Source organism: Papaver somniferum, unplaced genomic scaffold (assembly GCF_003573695.1).
Source record: "Papaver somniferum cultivar HN1 unplaced genomic scaffold, ASM357369v1 unplaced-scaffold_35, whole genome shotgun sequence".
Taxonomy (NCBI): domain Eukaryota; kingdom Viridiplantae; phylum Streptophyta; class Magnoliopsida; order Ranunculales; family Papaveraceae; genus Papaver; species Papaver somniferum.
Genome location: NW_020645971.1, coordinates 5,119,650 through 5,136,730, shown reverse-complemented (window position 1 = coordinate 5,136,730; position 17,081 = coordinate 5,119,650). Strand labels below are relative to the sequence as shown.

Here is a 17,081-nt window from a genome sequence, read left to right as displayed (position 1 = left end):
CTACGGTACCAATAATGTTTATGAGTTATTTCTTAATCGTTTAAGTTGCAAGTTGAATGGTTTCTTGATGATTCTATTGCTAGTTTTGGTTTTCTTCTACCCGTAATTGTCTAGAGAATACAAACACAAGTAGCGATATATGGGTATTGATGATGGGACTTTGTTAAGTACCCATATGTAGAATTGACACTATTAGGTGATTCAATTTTTTGAATTCATCAGTAGGAGCAACCTATCTGATAGAACTTAGAGCACTTGTTTAAATCATACCTAGTAAGCACACCTCTAGGTAACTTGATAAGTAGAATCCGGTAGTCGAGCGCTTCTGTGTCCGGTGAACTTAGGAGATAATAACGGAATAGTTAAGCGTACTAATTATTCTAGGGTTTTTAGTAACAAGGTACCTTGCAGAAACATAGATATATTGATAAGATTCACGTTTCATGACCGAGAAAGACACCTTGATCATTCTCATCCTCATATTTGCATTATTCTTATTCAGAAATTGAATTGACAACTTTGACTCAACTCTCCCTTAGGAACGAACCTGCTTGTCCGTATACTACTAGTTAGTTTAAAGAGAACTAAGGAATTTATTTTTTACGAGTTTGACACCTCGTCAAAATTGGCGTCGCTGCCGGGGAGCAGCCGGTAGTTTGAGTTGTTATTTAATTTTCTGTTTTTGAATTTAGTTTTCGGTATAAACTTTTATTAATTTGTTTCTTTTTGAATATTATTTTCAGGTACAAACAATCAATCTTTTGGTGTGTGCACAATTGGGAACAAGAGGTTAGTCTCTAAACGAGTTGTATGCATAATTTTTCAAGATGTATCCTTTTGGGAAAAATACATATGGTTCACAAGACCACACATATTATGGTAATAATTATGATTTTCAATCTCACTCTCATAATAACTTCCAACCATACTTGGGATACAATCAAAACCAATCTTTTGGCCATGATGGTTATTCTACAAGACCTTGTGATTATTCTCGTACATCGCAACAACCTTATAGTGGTTATGTAAGTGGACAATCACAAGTATGGGGGGATAGTTATACTTTTCATACGTTTCAATCTAGTTTCATGCAAATGTTTGAAGAATTCACGGATTTGCGACGTACATGGAACCAGATTAACTGAACTCCCAACGTGCCGAGTTTCGTACCAAGTGAAACATATGATAGTGTAAAAAATCTAAAAAATTTGGGATTTCCTGCTCGTTTAGGCAAGTCCAACTTTCCACCTTTAGTTTCTAGCAAAACCTGCACACCAAAAACAAAATACCCAAAGTAAAATCTAATAAAAGAAACAAAATAAAATAAAAAAATAAACCTAAAAAAAGTAAAATCTAAAACCTAACCTAAAAACAAGTAAGCGTCAGTGGCACCAAAAATTGATGTATTTGTAGAAGTGGTTAGAAGGTTGTCGTTCACTTAGACTTGTGAAGATTATGGTTTAAACGAAAACACTAAAAACAAAGATAATATAAATAAACTTGTCACAATATCGAGAGGTACTGAGACTCAGGATTCCACCATTAATCAAATTCAATTGGTTCATATTATGATTCATAACAATTATAACTCTTTTGTTGACTCTTTTCTTTGCCAAAAGTAGATTTTGTAAAACATCAATTGTAAATCACAAGCGTGGCGCATCAAAAGCTCTAAGTCTAAGCATACGCCATCAGACGAAATCACGACTAATTAATAAAAATCATAAATCAATTGAAAACAATGCAAATAGTTAAAAGAATCAATCGTAGGTACCAATCAAATGTGAAACACGGCTTCCTCCGTTATCCCAGTGTTGGGTTTAGCTCATCATGCTCAAAACGCTCTCAAAATTTAGAAACATGACTCAAAAGGTGTTTTTATTGAAGAATAATAATAATACAGCGGATTTGCAACTGATATAGGTGTTGCAGATCCACTGTTACAAGAGATAGTTGCTGGAGGAACTAAATGTATTCGCAATCTTTTGCAAGTAATATATTAGAAACAGTTCAACGACTATTTATTTGATCCGCGACTGACTTTGTCGGGCTATTTTTCTTCGTGTTCTCCTTCTTCCTGTTGGTGTAGGATTAACCTGCAACTGCAGCTCCAAATCTACTATATCTTGAGCCCCCCGCCCCCGCCCCCCCAACTCTCGATAACCTCCGACCGACCCCCAAACTCTCGATAACCACCCTGTGACTCTGACCATTGTATTTATACACCACCGGGTCTCTAATATCTCGAGAAATCTCTCATTCTTTTCTTTGCTGCCAAGACACAAAATTTCCTTTTTTTGTGTGTGTGTGTGTTTACGGATAGTGTGAGCTGTAAAATCTCCCAAGGATAACAACAAATCTTCAGAAGTTATTCTCCTCAATTCCTTTCATGCAACTTCCTTTCCCTATTTTAACGAAAGACCGATGAATTTTTTTCAACGCTTTTAAGACCATTACCAACTCTGTTTTGATCGAACAGATTGATACCAAGCCAAACACGAGACATAATTCACAAAATCTTCCCAAAAACATCATCACGGAATCTTCCAACAAACTCCGAGTATTTTTCTCCCTGAATTGTCGAAAACTCCTATTTCCTCTCAATCCTACCACACGTAACAATCGTGTTGTGTTGGAGCAACTAATGCCAAATCCAACTGCTGAGAAAATCTAACAAACATCGACCAAGAAATTGCCCAAAAATTCGCAGGTGAAAGAAGAATTGTATTCCCTGATTTTCGTGATATACACGGAAACTTCTTTATTGTTGAAAACCAAATCTATTACCATTCCTGTCTTAGTCTTGGCACACCGTACCCAATCAAACTTCTGATAAAATCCAGCAAAACCATCGACCAACTCTGCCCCATAAAATCGCAGGTGAAGGAACATTTTCCCGCCCTAAAATCTAGTTTCAACGGTATGAGATGAAGTTCCCCTATTTGTTCCTGGAGTGCCTTTAGCTCTGGGTGTAAATAGCAACGAAATGCCCCTTATCAACTGGAGTCCCCCTTATCCAAAATGGGGGTCCTTTTAGAAATTTCCTTCGGGTGCCTTTATCAACTTCAAGCCGATTTTTCCGTAAAAGCTCATTTCTCCAAATCACCTACAAAGAAGTAAAACACCAAAGTAAGTACAAAAATGGGTACTAACAATATAATAAATCGAAATTAAAATAGACACATAAATACGTCTATCACACAACATACTCAACACACCAACTTCAACAGCACAACTCAACTGAAAAAGCGTGGGTACAACAACCACACCCAATAATTCATTCGACAATCTGTATAGACTAACTCCAATATAATTCCGAGAGCACCAGCTTATAAAGCGAGCTCAATCAAGGAATATATCAAAGAGTTATATCTCAATTTCTCAATACAATCTGCAATCGAACAGATAGAAATCTGTGAGCCCGATTGATATGAGAAATAACTTGGACGATACCAAAGACCAATGCCCAAGTGCAATCAATTACTATCCAACAATCAAGCTCGGATTTACCAATTGATTGAACTACACACAACCTGTGATATTACAATTATATTAACAAATATAATGCGGAAAATTAATAACATAGACACCAGAAGTTTTGTTAACGAGGAAACCGCAAATGCAGAAAAACCTCGGGACCTAGTCCAGATTTGAACACCACACTGTATTAAGCCGCTACAGATACTAGCCTACTACAAGTTAACTTCAGACTGGAATGTAGTTGAGACCTAACCAAGTCTCACTCCGATTAAGATACAATCGCGTTCCTTACGCCTCTTGAACCACGCAGGATTCTTCGCACTTGATTCCCTTAGCTGATCTCACCCACAACTAAGAGTTGCTATGACCCAAAGTCGAAGACTTATAAACAAATCTGTCTCCCACAAATAAGTCTACTCTGATAGATAAATCTGTCTCTGAAAAGACGAGGGTACCCAAATACACCACAATCTTTTTATTTGATCACAACCTATTCAATCTCTACAGTGTATAAACCTATTGGAGCAACAATCACTCAAGGAATATTTCAACACAGTGTCCACTTGAAATAGGATTAGTCCGGACTGGCATAACAATGTGAGAATATCAAAGTCAAGTGGAGAAATCCAATATACTTTGTGTGATCGTCTATGGATATGAAATCGAGACAATACTACCACAAAGTGTTCACTTGATAATTGGTTCGGTATATGATAGGTGTAGATTACACCCTCATTTAATATCTATTGGTTATGCTTTCTTTGCTATTTTTCTTGTAAATTATGCATTTTACGCGTGTTTTTGAGTTATTAGGTACTCTGGAGTCGCACGGAGTAAAAGAAGAAGAAATTACCCAATTTGAACAAAAAGGGCAAAATCGTCATCTCATAGACGAATACTATTAGGAGTCAAGCCACATGTTAAGGGGCAACCCTCTTTTGGATGAATGATTAAGGGAAGACAATTGTGGTTAAGGGGTTGTCATTCGGGGTATCCCTTATCATTTATCAGAGGGTGTAATTATTATTGGGTGTAAGTATCCGTTCAACCCTAAATTGAGAAATATCTCTTCTCAGTTCTCAATCATTTGCACCTGACCCTGAAATTGAGAAGAAAGAAAACTAAACAACGGTTGCTGTTGTGAAACCTAGCTGAGGCAGGTCGAAAATGAGAAAAATCAAGAGATTAAGAAGGAGAGATCGAGAGTTGTTGTTGGTGGCGCTGTCACAGAACTGATGAAGGTGGTATCGTGAATTAGATGGGTTTTTAGTTTGAATCTGGGATAGAGATGCAGTGCTGTGTTCTTGAACTTTACATGAAGTTATCGATGTTGTTGAGTCAAATTGAGCAGAAATTGAAGATAGGTCTGAGAAAATGAAGCAACAAAACAAGGACCCCAGAGGTCAATATGCAACAATTCTAATGGTTTCTGAGCTATAGAAGTAGATAATTGAAAAGGAAATTTTTGTGACCTATATAATTTGCATTCATTACAGAAGAAAGGCTTATTGGAAATATTTGAAAGCTGCAAAATACTACAAATTTTCTGAACTGTTTGGAAAGAGGGGTGACCAAATCTCTTGTGAAGAAGAGTTGTGTCACTTATTGTAGATGTGTAGGCATGATGAGTTGAGTTGAAATTGATCGGATATAAACCATTTCTATGTAGCCCTTGAAAAAGGATCTTCTCAGATTTCTGATCCTTCACAGAGAAGCCATGAGAATCAAGAGTTAGAGAGCAATTATTGTCAGAAACGAATTTATGAGCAGAAAGAATATTTTGAGATGCTTGAGGGACAAGAAGAACATTATTAAGAAGAAAAGAATGATCATTATATCTATCCCTTGGTTTATTCAAAAATTCTTCTATCCCTTGGTTTTCAAGGAGCATATGGATGGCAATTTATAGGCATTATACGTATATAAGGTTCATTCACACTTTTAGGGAGGCGAATTTTGCAGCGAATAAAATGGCTAAGCGTGGTTGTCTACTTGCTAATGAAGTGGGAGTACATTATGATGGAAGACCACCTTTTTTAAATTCAGTTGAATATCCAAATGTTTCTTATTATCGTTTCAAGTAGTTTACAAGTTTTTGGGGTTGCTGTGACCTCTTTTTTTGTAAATTACACTTTGTAAATTTTGTTATCTATTAATACAAATTTTTGACTTATCAAAAAAAAGAGGTGCCTCTGTCATAGTTGTTTCTTGAAAAAATAGCTGGATTTGGATATCTTCCACCATAACCACCACTTGCATTTGAATGTCTTCCTCTGTAATTACCCCTGCTAGAAGAACCTTTGTATGTATTTCTGTAGTTATTTGCCACAAAAGCCTTTGCCTCTAAGTCTTGCTTATGAGCTTTGAGTCTTTCACTAACCATGGTTTCTTCACTGAGAAGATTGTTATGCAAGTCTATACTTGTAATTGGAGGATTTCTATGTCTCATAGAAGTTGCAAATGGTATGTATTCAGAATTAAGAGCTTTTAAAGTTATTACTACTAGCTCCCTATCAGAAACAATTTCACCTGCTGCAGCCAATTGATCAGACAAAAGCTTTATTTCATTGATAAGTGCTGGAATCGATTTATCACCTTAAGTTATGGAAAGCAGTTTAGTACGTATTTGAATTGAATGTGTTGATGAAGCTCGAGAGAATCTGTCTTCAATATCGAGCCAAAGCTGATGAGATGTAGTGCATCTTGAGAAATACAGAATCACAGATTCATAAATAGTAGAATTGATCCACATGATAATAGTAGAATCTTCTTCTATCCAATCTGAGTATGCCTGATTTTCAACTCCATTTGCTTCATTTCTTGGTGATGTATACTGAGGTGGACATGGATATGTATTATTTAGAAATTTCTGTAGATTATACCTTTGAATTACAGGATTCATCAAATTCTTCCATGTATAATAGTTGTCTTCTTTGAGTTTTAGTGTAACAAATTAGTAATCTGACTAAGTTGAACACGAGAAAATGCAGTGGCTGTGGGATTTTCCATTTGAGAAAGAAGAAAATTCTTGAAATTAAAAGTAGATCTGAGATTGAAAAACAAAATCTGATGTGAATATCACAGATTTGTGATGAGGAAGACAGTAGAGTATCAAGAAAAAACAATGTAATATCAATCGAGAGATTGAGAAGAAGTCAAACGAGAAAATCGAATGAAAACAATCTGTAAAAAGAAATCTTGAAACAAGAATCGAAAAACGAACAATCTCTGATTGAGAAAATCACCAGTTTAGTAGCAGAGATGAAGCTTGAATATCAAAACAAGTAAAGGAGGATTCAGGAAGAGAAGCTTCAGGTTGCATGATCAATGGTGGTTTCAAAAAAGAACCCTAACCTATCTGATGCCATAAAGACATGGTGAAAATGATAATAACATCAAGACATTGATTAATCATAGAAAAGGATAAAGTTACAGACAAAAGCTGTAAGACAACTTTATATAGAAATCGTTAACTATGACAGCTATGACAGCTAATACACTTGCACATGTGTGACTCATATGTGTGACATAACAGAAACACTCTTATCCTTCACTGCATAATCTCTTATCCTTCACCACTTCTGCATATTGGAATTCTGTCACATTTTGTCACTTGACTGTCTTTAACGTTGTTGCTGTTAATACTTCCGAGAAATTGAGATCGAGAAATAGAAGAATCGAGAGAAGAAAAAGAGGATTGTCTCTGTTGTTGAGTTGAAGATATGGAGTAGCTTGAAGATTAAATCCGTGTAATTTATGAAACTGAAATAGACATAGATCGAGAATTACAGCCGTAATGGAAATTCAAATGGTTGCTGTGAAGAGACAGAGTGTTGAGATCGAACTGAATAATGGGTTTAATCTGTGTAAGACGATATTGATTCTAAGAGATGCAATAGATTAAATTAGGGTATGCTGAAGGTGAAGAAATTGAATTACAGAGTGGGTTTGAGCTCGATTTGAAAACCAGAGAAAAGAATTAGTGATGTCGTTGTGTAACGATGGGCTTGAGTTTGAAGAACAAAGATGAGTTGGTGGTTCTTTCTGGGTTCTAATGAGAAGAATGAAACAGATGCTGCAGCTGTGACATATTCAGATGAGTTGAGCTGCTACTGTAATGGATTGTATATGATATTGATGAATGAGTTGCTGGAATAGATGTATGATAGGAAATGTGCAGAAATAGAGCTAAGAACGGCCTGAAATCGGCCTGAGAATTGTCGTAAAAACAGAGGAAACTCTGTCCATTTTTCTGTCGACTCGGTGCCGGTGATGACCGTTTCAGACGAGTCCGATGACCGATCCATCCATGTGACTCAGTTGAGTAAGACGATTCAGACCAGTCAGATGTCTAACTGACTTGGCTGACTCCCCTCCTTTGACCCATTGACTAACAGAAGACAGTCAGTCTGACAATTAACTTTAACAAAATCTTGATAGAATATTCTGTCGAGGGTGACAGAGCACAGGTGGCCGGCGGTGACGTTTCAGGCCGGATTCCGGTGATCCCGGTAAATTTTTCGGGCAACAAAAATGATGATATTTGTGAAAAATTATCTAGACTCATGGGTTTGAAGAATTGGGTTTGGATTTGGAAGAGAATGTGGAAGAATTTTACAAAGACAAGGATATGGAATCTGGAATTGCTATGGGAAAGAGAGTCTATTCCTAAGAGGATTAGAAGCAAATTGAAGCCTATAAATAGAGAATTTCTCTACTTTTCTCTACATTTTTTTACACTTTTGCACACCTCTAGACACACAACACTTCTCTTTTCTTTATTCTTTGTGTGAACTCCTTAGCATGAGTAGCTAATTTTCTTATTGATTGAGGATGAATTCCTAGTTCTTAACATGTTTTGAGTTTTGTTTTAAATCTACTTCGAAGTTTTCACATGATTATCGTTTGTTTTTACTAATAGGAATGTTTATACATTCATGGTTGTTTGATAGATTATTTAGAGTGCACGCTGGATTGATTTGTTAACTCAACCTAAAGCTAGTAGAAGTTAGGGAATACGTGATCGTTTCTTGACTCTTTACACAAGTAGAAAACACGAGACCTTATGGAGGGATTCCGTGGAGAAATTATGTGTGAAACCAACGCTAGAAAGTGGACCGAGCGAACCGAGTTTAGTACGTTTGGGGAATTACATCTTGTAAGCGAACCTCAAGGTGGTTCTTTTGAATAGAATCTGATAACTAAGCGAACATGTTACTCAGCGAAACGAGGAATTTTGGGGTTAGCTAAGCGAACCTGCTATCCCACGGTTGGTGATAATTTGTGACTAATAAAAAGTGGAAAAGAACATAACTTGACTCATTGTTTTGCGACGAATAAGGATTCTTCGATCTTGTCTCTTTTATTGATTTCAACTTTATCTTTTTAATTACTTTGTTTACTTTCTTTTTCTTTATAAAATCTACAACCAAAATCCCCCTTTGTGACATTATAAGACAACTAAAACCTCTTGCTCTTAGTGGGAACGAACTTAACTACCACCATATTACTTGTTAATTGAGTGGAAAAATATTCACTAATTTGTTGTGGTTACGACACGCATCAGTATAATCGAAATCTTACAGAATAAATATCAAGTGCCTAGTTGACGTACAAGTGTATTTACTTTAATTATAATACAAACACAATTATAATGCGGGATAAAGTAAAGCACACACCAGAATTTTGTTAACGAGGAAAACTACAATCTTGTAGAAAAACCTCGGGACCTAGTCCAGATTTGAATACTCAATGAATTAAGACGCTGCAAAAAGGTAAACTTGCAACTTCGTGTAGACAATACTAAGTAAACTAAAATCCTAGTTACTCAGTTTCAGCAGTATTCTTGTTTTGATAATATTTAGCAGAACCGAAGTTCTCAATAGATATTTGATACTAGATATCCTAGCAGAACATGCGTTCTCTTTAGGACTAAATCTAGTATATCTTTTTAATGGTTCACAATAACTTCTTCTACCAATCTTTCAACTGGAAAGGCAAGATTCGTTTGGATCGTATTCCAAACAGTAAAAATAAAAACTGTTTGGTAACCAAACTCACTTTATAATCATAATACCGAAATATATGATAAAAGCACAGTTACAGATCTTCTATTTTAAGACTCGTTACTAGATCCAAGTTCCTCGGTTACAAGATCAAACAAGACAATAATTATCGAAATAATCAATCTTGATTACAAGGTTTATGATAAAATCACAAACAACTTGTTGATCTAAAAAGGTTTATGTGTATCGAAAATAAACAACCTTTTAATCCCGGAAAATCAAGTCACAGAAAGTTACACCAAGATGAAAACACAAGAATGAAAGTCTTCAAATCTTCAAAGTCTTTAATCTTCGATTTAATCTTCAAAGTAACAACCTGCAACAACAAACTTGATTCCTTATTGATTTGTCATACTGAATGGAGTCTATTAACAATGGAAAATCAATGAATCTATCTTACGGACCTAGAAAAACTTACATCTGTAGAAACGATAAATTTTGATCTAGTTTGAGTGACCCTTATATCAGAAGAGAATGTTCTCAAGAATAAACAAACTAGGTGCAATCAAAGATTCAACCACCGTTAGTCAATCAAATCAATAATCGAAAACTAAAATAACAATGCAATCATCTAGTTTCCCACCAACGGTACTCGTAGAGCTTCTTGATCCCACAAAAGTCTTTAAACGAGCGGTCGTAAGAGATTTCGCCTAATTAGGGTATTTTCCTCTCCGAATAGACGGCTCCACCAGTAACAACACAACAAGCTAATTTTGCTGGCTCTTAGGATATTTTGCTAGAAATGCAAACTTAGGTGTTTATAGATCAATGAAGTTTGAATATTAAGTAATTACCAAAAACTGAGAATTCTCAAAGATATGTAATAAATACATATTTTTCGATTTTGTTATTTTTACAATTAATATTCAATTAATATCACTGAAATCCCTCTTGTATTGATAACCAAATATTAGCTACATACAAAATACTTTACTAATATAAATCAAGAGATATGTTTATTAATATCAAATGTGTTAAAAACACATTAATATTTAATTCTGAATTTTCATAATAAACGTGTTAAAGACACATTTCCGAAAATTTCCATATTAATACGAAATATTATCATATTAATTCCGAATGTGTTAAAAACGCATTTATGAAATTATCACAATAATATATTTTCGAATATTAATATATTAAAAGCATATTTCCAAATATCAAAAGATATTAGGAATATTCCGGTTTGAGTATCAAGGAATATCTTCGAAAAATTAATATATAAGATTTATGCACATGTTCAAGTAACTCATGGTATTGCTTGTGATCGGTCACACCAGTTACCAGGATCGGTTACACCAATTACAAGGATCGATTACACAACTCTTTTGTGATTGGTCACACCAATTACTAGGATCGGTCACACAAATTACAAAAATCGATCATACCATCTCAGGTGATTACTTAGGATCGGTTACACTAATTAATCAAAACTAGTCATACCAAATCATGAGTCAAGCATTGTGAATAGTTATACCAAGACACATAACAAGTTATGATCGGTTCTACTAACTCACACATATTGGTAATCCAAAGATATGCAATGAATAACAATTCCAATAAGCCTAGCGATTTCCCTTTCGATTCATAAAACAAGTTCATGAATGTACTTCCTTTAAAAAAATGTAAACATTGTTTCCTAGGATGAAATCTTCACCGTTACCCATTCACATAATCATTACATCATTCATAAGATTATGTCGATGTCATATCTACGAAGTTCAAAAGATAAGCGTTATACTTCGTAATTCAATGAATTCCTTGACACTTTGATCATAATAATATGTCCTCGCATGTTATGTTTTCAATCTAAAATTTGAAAGAAACAAGATAGAAATGAAACAACTCAAGTCGTAGTTACTAACCTCAAGCTGAAGGAAAATGTTCTTGTTGTCTTCAATCCATCTTCAGATCTTTGTGAGTAACTGGAGCACAATAGTTCTATCGTTTCTAGTCTAACCTATCAAAGTTGAATCTAGTTTACTTATTAAGTGACTCGAGTTTTAGAACTAAATATGACAACCAAACTTGATGTTAGAGCATTGCTCGGTCGAACTCGCATGTGTTGCTATCTCAAGCATGTTTATCAAGTTTAGTTGTCAAAACTATGTGTCTTGATTTCTAGATTACTTATAGCTAAGTCTCGTTTTAGGACAATTTAGTGTACTTGAGCTCCAGACTCCACGGCGATCATCTTACGAAGACGAAAAACTACTCAAGGAACCAGTGGAACTTCGTCCGACTAAAAGGTATGTGGAGACTTGAACTTATCTATCCCTCAAAATTCTATCTACTCTTGAGACAATGTCGTATAAGTATGATATTTTTCATACATACACATTTGCTATTTCGAGCCGAGTTTACTCGCCTATATTTTTTCGAAATATGTGTTGGTAAGCTTTCTCTTTAACCACTTTTCATCTTTACCCGTGACGAAAGTCATGATGATGTTTCAATCTTGAAAATAGCTTTGATGACGATAGTTGTGAATAACGACTGCTATAACATTATAGAAGAATGTTTCAATGATAGAAATGTAGAGTTGAGATTACGTAACCAACTATGGATATAAGCATATATAGTATGTTCGCACATTAGTGTATAAATCCATGTGCCGGAAACCAAGTGTGTGCATATGGTATTGGTGAAGGAGACAGGTTGGGTACGCGTACCGGCGGAATTTTTCGAACCGAAAATTTCTGCTGAGTTTGTAAGTTTGCAAACTGTTAAATCAGTCACCTTAGGTACGCATACCCGTACACAGTATTGATCTTCCCTGATCCATATTTTATGTATATACTGTGTGGCTCCATAAGTATTCTTATGTGAGCATTTCCAACTAAACTAATCATGAATTCGTTTGTGGTTAACTTGGTTGAGTGTTCCGATTAAATTAACCATGGGTTCTCTGGTGATTAATTTAATTGAGAATTTTGGATACAAAATCATTTCCTTTGTGAATTTTGGTGTCCAAAGAAATCCTTCTTTTCTTGTGAAAGTAAGGTCGCTCTTGTTGTTTTTTCGGGAATGACATCAAATGGGGGAGAGTTCTTTTGAACTTGCGCTTAATTTCCATATCTTTGTGGGGGTGCAGCTGTGGAATATTTTAGGGGTTATCTTGTATCTTTATAAACTCCTTGATGAATGCATTTAGCTTCGGCTTTATGATTGCATCTAAACAAGTTGATATGTACTTTTCTTTGGTCTTGAAGCATCTCCGTGGAAATTTCATTAGGATCCGTTTTCGTACCTTTGCCAATTTTATTGACAAAAAGGGGAGAATTAATATGTAGTTCACACTACAAATACATATGGTTTACGTGTTTTACGGATCATTATGTAAGGGGGAGTGGTTTTCATGTTGAGATGAAAGTATTGACTAAGGGGGAGTGATACATATCACCATAGTATTGTTGTCGAAGTTGTGATATAAGAACTTTGATACTGTGTAATAATACTATGACACTATATAACAATGATCAAGAGCTTTTGTTTTCTCATTGTTATGGCTACGGATCTTTAACAACTATGATGTTGAATTGAACATCTATGGAATCATGGGAGTACTTGGAAAAGACGAAGTTTTCGAGTAATGTTGAAGCACCAAGGAGATCAAGCATGTGGACGAGAAGCTACAAAGTTTTATTTATTTTGTAATCCACATGTATTGATAGTTTTGCCATTAAAATTGACAAAGGGGGAGATTGTTAGAGCATTGCTCAGTCGAAATCGCATGCTTGCTATCTCAAGCGTTTTTGTCAAGTTTAGTTGACAAAACTTCATGTCTTGATTTCTAGACTACTTATAGCTAAGTCTCGGTTTATGACACTTTAGTGTAGTTGAGCTCCAGACTCCATGGCGATCATCTGACGAAGATGAAGAACTACTCAAGGAACCAGTGGAACTTCATCCGACTAAAAGGTATCTGGAGACTTGAACTTATCTATCACTCAAAAGTCTATCTACTCTATCTCCTACTCTTGAGTCAAAATCGTATAAGTATGATAGTTTTCATACATACACATTTGTTATTTCGAGCCGAGTTTACTCGCCAATCTTTTTCTCGAAATATGTGTTGATAAGCTTTCGTTTTAACCACTTTTCATCTTTACCCGTGACGAAAGTCACGATGACGTTTCAATATTGAAAATAGCTTTGATGACGATAGTTGTGAATAACGACTGTTATAAAATTATAGAAGAATATTTGAATGATTGAAATGTAGAGTTGAGATTACGTAATCAACTATGGATATAAGCATATATAACGTGTTCACACATTAGTGTATAAATCCATGTGCCGGAAACCAAGTGTGTGCATATGTGTTCATACGGTATTGGTGAAGGAGACAGGCTGGGTACGCGTACCAGCGGAAGTTTTCGAACTGAAATTTTATGCTAAGTTTGTGAGTTTGCAAACTGTTAAACCAGACACCTTAGGTACGCATACCCGTACGTATTCCCACGGAAGTTTTCGATCGAAAATTTCTGCTGAGTTTGTAAACTCAAATCCGGCAGCTATGATACATGTACCTGTACGCGTACCCAAGCTGGTTATACTTCTCAAATCAGAAGTTCATGAACTTAAACAATAAATCAATAAGGAACGCAATCTTTGCAAACCGTGGTTATATTTTTCATGAATTGATTCAAGTGAAGCAAACCGATTTTTTTCAGTTATGTCTACTCATAAAGACCTAAGCAATTGAACAACTCTTCAACTAGTTCTTATGAGTCATTTGAACCAGTTATGTGAAAAAGATGAATACGGTTAATATGAAAGTACTCATATGACTAACCATTGGTTAACTATTTTTGAACCAACTAAGTGTACATGTTTAGGTACGGTTACTCAAACCTAAATGAAATACATTTCATTTGTGTGTGACAAGCTAAGTTTCGATCTAACAGTTGAAAGATATTAGCTTGGTTAAATCAGGTTTTTCATCTAACGGTAAATATTGAATGCTTTGTTATCAAGGTAACTTGGATTGCAAACCCTGTGTAGGATCAGAATCTCGCAATGATAATGTTTCAGCGAAATTATCAATGACACAACACTTAAGCGTCGCAGAACAATTCCAGAAATGATAAAATAAATGACATCATCTAAGATCACGAGAAAGATATGATAGTCCTGCGAAAATTTGAGAGTTTGCGAAATTAATATTTGTAAGGTTGCGAGAATGTCGCAGACCATATCCGAAAATAAAGGACAAATTAGCTGTCATCCACTATGTATTTCCTTATAAATAGTCGTTCGAGTTGTAAAGAGAGGGGAGAGATCTTTTTTGAGTAAGAAACAAGTAAATAGGAGAGAGAAATTCTAGAGCAGAGATCATTCTTGATTTCTTTATCTTTTCTTGTAAGAACATCCAAAGATTAATCAATAAAATTAAGAGTATAAACCTAAAATGACTTGATTAATAATGAAATCATATGAGGGGTGTAGTTTAGGATTTCCTGCAACTACATAATGGCGCTAGAAACAGGGACATTGAAGATCGAAAGTTGAAGATTGTTGTTGAGAATATTCAAATCAAGAAAATGATTAAATAAATCAGTGAATCAGTTGGAAGAAAGATAAATAAAATTAATGAAGATGACAAAAGATTGGAGTGTAATATGATAACAAAAATGATGGTTAATGAATTCCATGAAAACATCAAAGGAAGAATACATAAACGAAATTTTGAAGGAAGGAAAGTTATGGCTGTTGAAAAGACATCACCCTTGAAATATTGGGAAAAGCAAAAAATTACATTCATGGCGGCAGAAATACCAAAAGAAAATTTGAACCACACATCTCCGATGGTTATCACAGTGCCTATTACGCGAAAAGAGAAGGAGACAACGACAAAATCCATAGGAGAATGGATATTGAACAGAACTTTAATCGATACAGGAAGTTCAGTGGATATAATATTTTATCACGCATTCCGGGGAATGGGATTTAAAGATGAAGAAATGTCTAGTTCAACATATTTTGTTCACGGCTTTGGAAAATCCACAAAAAAAACTAAAGGAGAGATAGTGGTACGAATTCCACTTGGAGAAATCGAAACACAGGTAACGTTGTGCGTGGTGGATATGGAATCGCCATATAATATGTTATTAGGAAGACCATGGATACATGCGATAAAAGCTGTGATATCAACGTTGCATCAATGTATTAAATTCCCCACACCAAATGGAATATGTGAAATCAGAGGAGATGTTGACAATGCAAAATTATGTCATCAAATTGAAGTAGAGCATTATGAAGGACAAGCAAAAAAGAAACAATTTCGCAGAAAGTTGGCAAAGGAAGCAAAGAAAGATGAAGAATTTAGAGTATATATGATAAGGGCAAAAGAAGGCAAAGGAATACCCAGCGAAATTTCGGAAGAAGGAGAAGGACCTATGAAAACAATAAAAGAACCAACACCAATGAGAGAACCTAAACCCAGTTACACTGCCGCAGAACCAACAAAAGAAATAAACGTGGGGACTATGGAGGAACCTCTAATATTGAGAATTGGAACCAAAATGGATATGGAAGAAGAAGAAAGAATTGTTAACTTGTTGCGAGAATATAAAGATGTTTTCGCAGGAAGCATGGATGAGATACCGGGAATAGATCCATCAATTGCATGCCACAAGTTGGAGATTAACAAAAATGTGAGACCATTTAAATAGAGAATAAGAAAAATTGCAACAACTTACCATTCCCAAATAGAAGAAGAACTACAGAAAATGCTTGAGGCGGGAATCATAAGAGAAGCTAACTACCCAGAATGGATAGCGAATATAGTCATTGTCCCAAAGAAAAACAAAGGAATCAGGATTTGCATAGATTTCACTGACTTAAACAAAGCTTGCCCCAAAGATAGTTTTCCATTACCAGATATTCCTCAAATGGTGGAATCCGCAGCGGGAAATGATAGGGTATCATTTTTAGATGGGTACAAAGGGTATAACCAAATCCCTCTTGCTGAAGAAGATCAAGAACATACTGCTTACTTTTCCCCTAGAGGTTTATATTGTTACACGAAAATGCCATTTGGTTTGCGAAACGCGAGAGCGACATACCAAAGAATGGTAGAGAAGGTGTTCGCAAAATGGATACACAAAACATTAGAAGTATACGTAGATGACATGTTAGTAAAAATGCAAGGTTATTACTGGCCATATATGCATGAAGATGCAATACAAATATCAAGACTTTGCGAAGATTTTCAGCGACATGGAAAGAAAATACATGCACCTGGAGCATCATTGTCATCTTCAATCAGTGTGTGGCCTTTTGGAAAGTGGGGCTTAGATATTGTGGGGCCATTTTTACCAGGATCTGGACAAAGAAGATACTTAATAGTCGCAAAAGATTATCTCACAAAATGGACAGAAGTCAAGGCAGTACAGCATATTCGTGACAAAGATATCTTTACATTCATATTCGAAAATATCATTTGCAGATTCGGAATTCCTGCACAGTTGGTATCTGATAATGGGAAATAATTTGAAGGACAGAATATAGAAATGCTACTTAATGCATTCA

At 35.3% G+C, this 17,081-nt stretch overlaps 1 protein-coding gene across 1 annotated transcript in view; it reads right to left on the bottom strand.

The window, feature by feature from the left end:
* Positions 1 to 5,653: 5,653 nt before the first annotated feature.
* LOC113342256 overlaps positions 5,654 to 17,081 on the bottom strand; it is a 31,149-nt gene continuing 19,721 nt past the window's right edge. The window contains exon 3 of the mRNA XM_026586853.1: positions 5,654 to 6,075. Coding sequence (XP_026442638.1) covers positions 5,654 to 6,075 — 422 coding nt within the window. The remainder of the gene's footprint in view (positions 6,076 to 17,081) is intronic.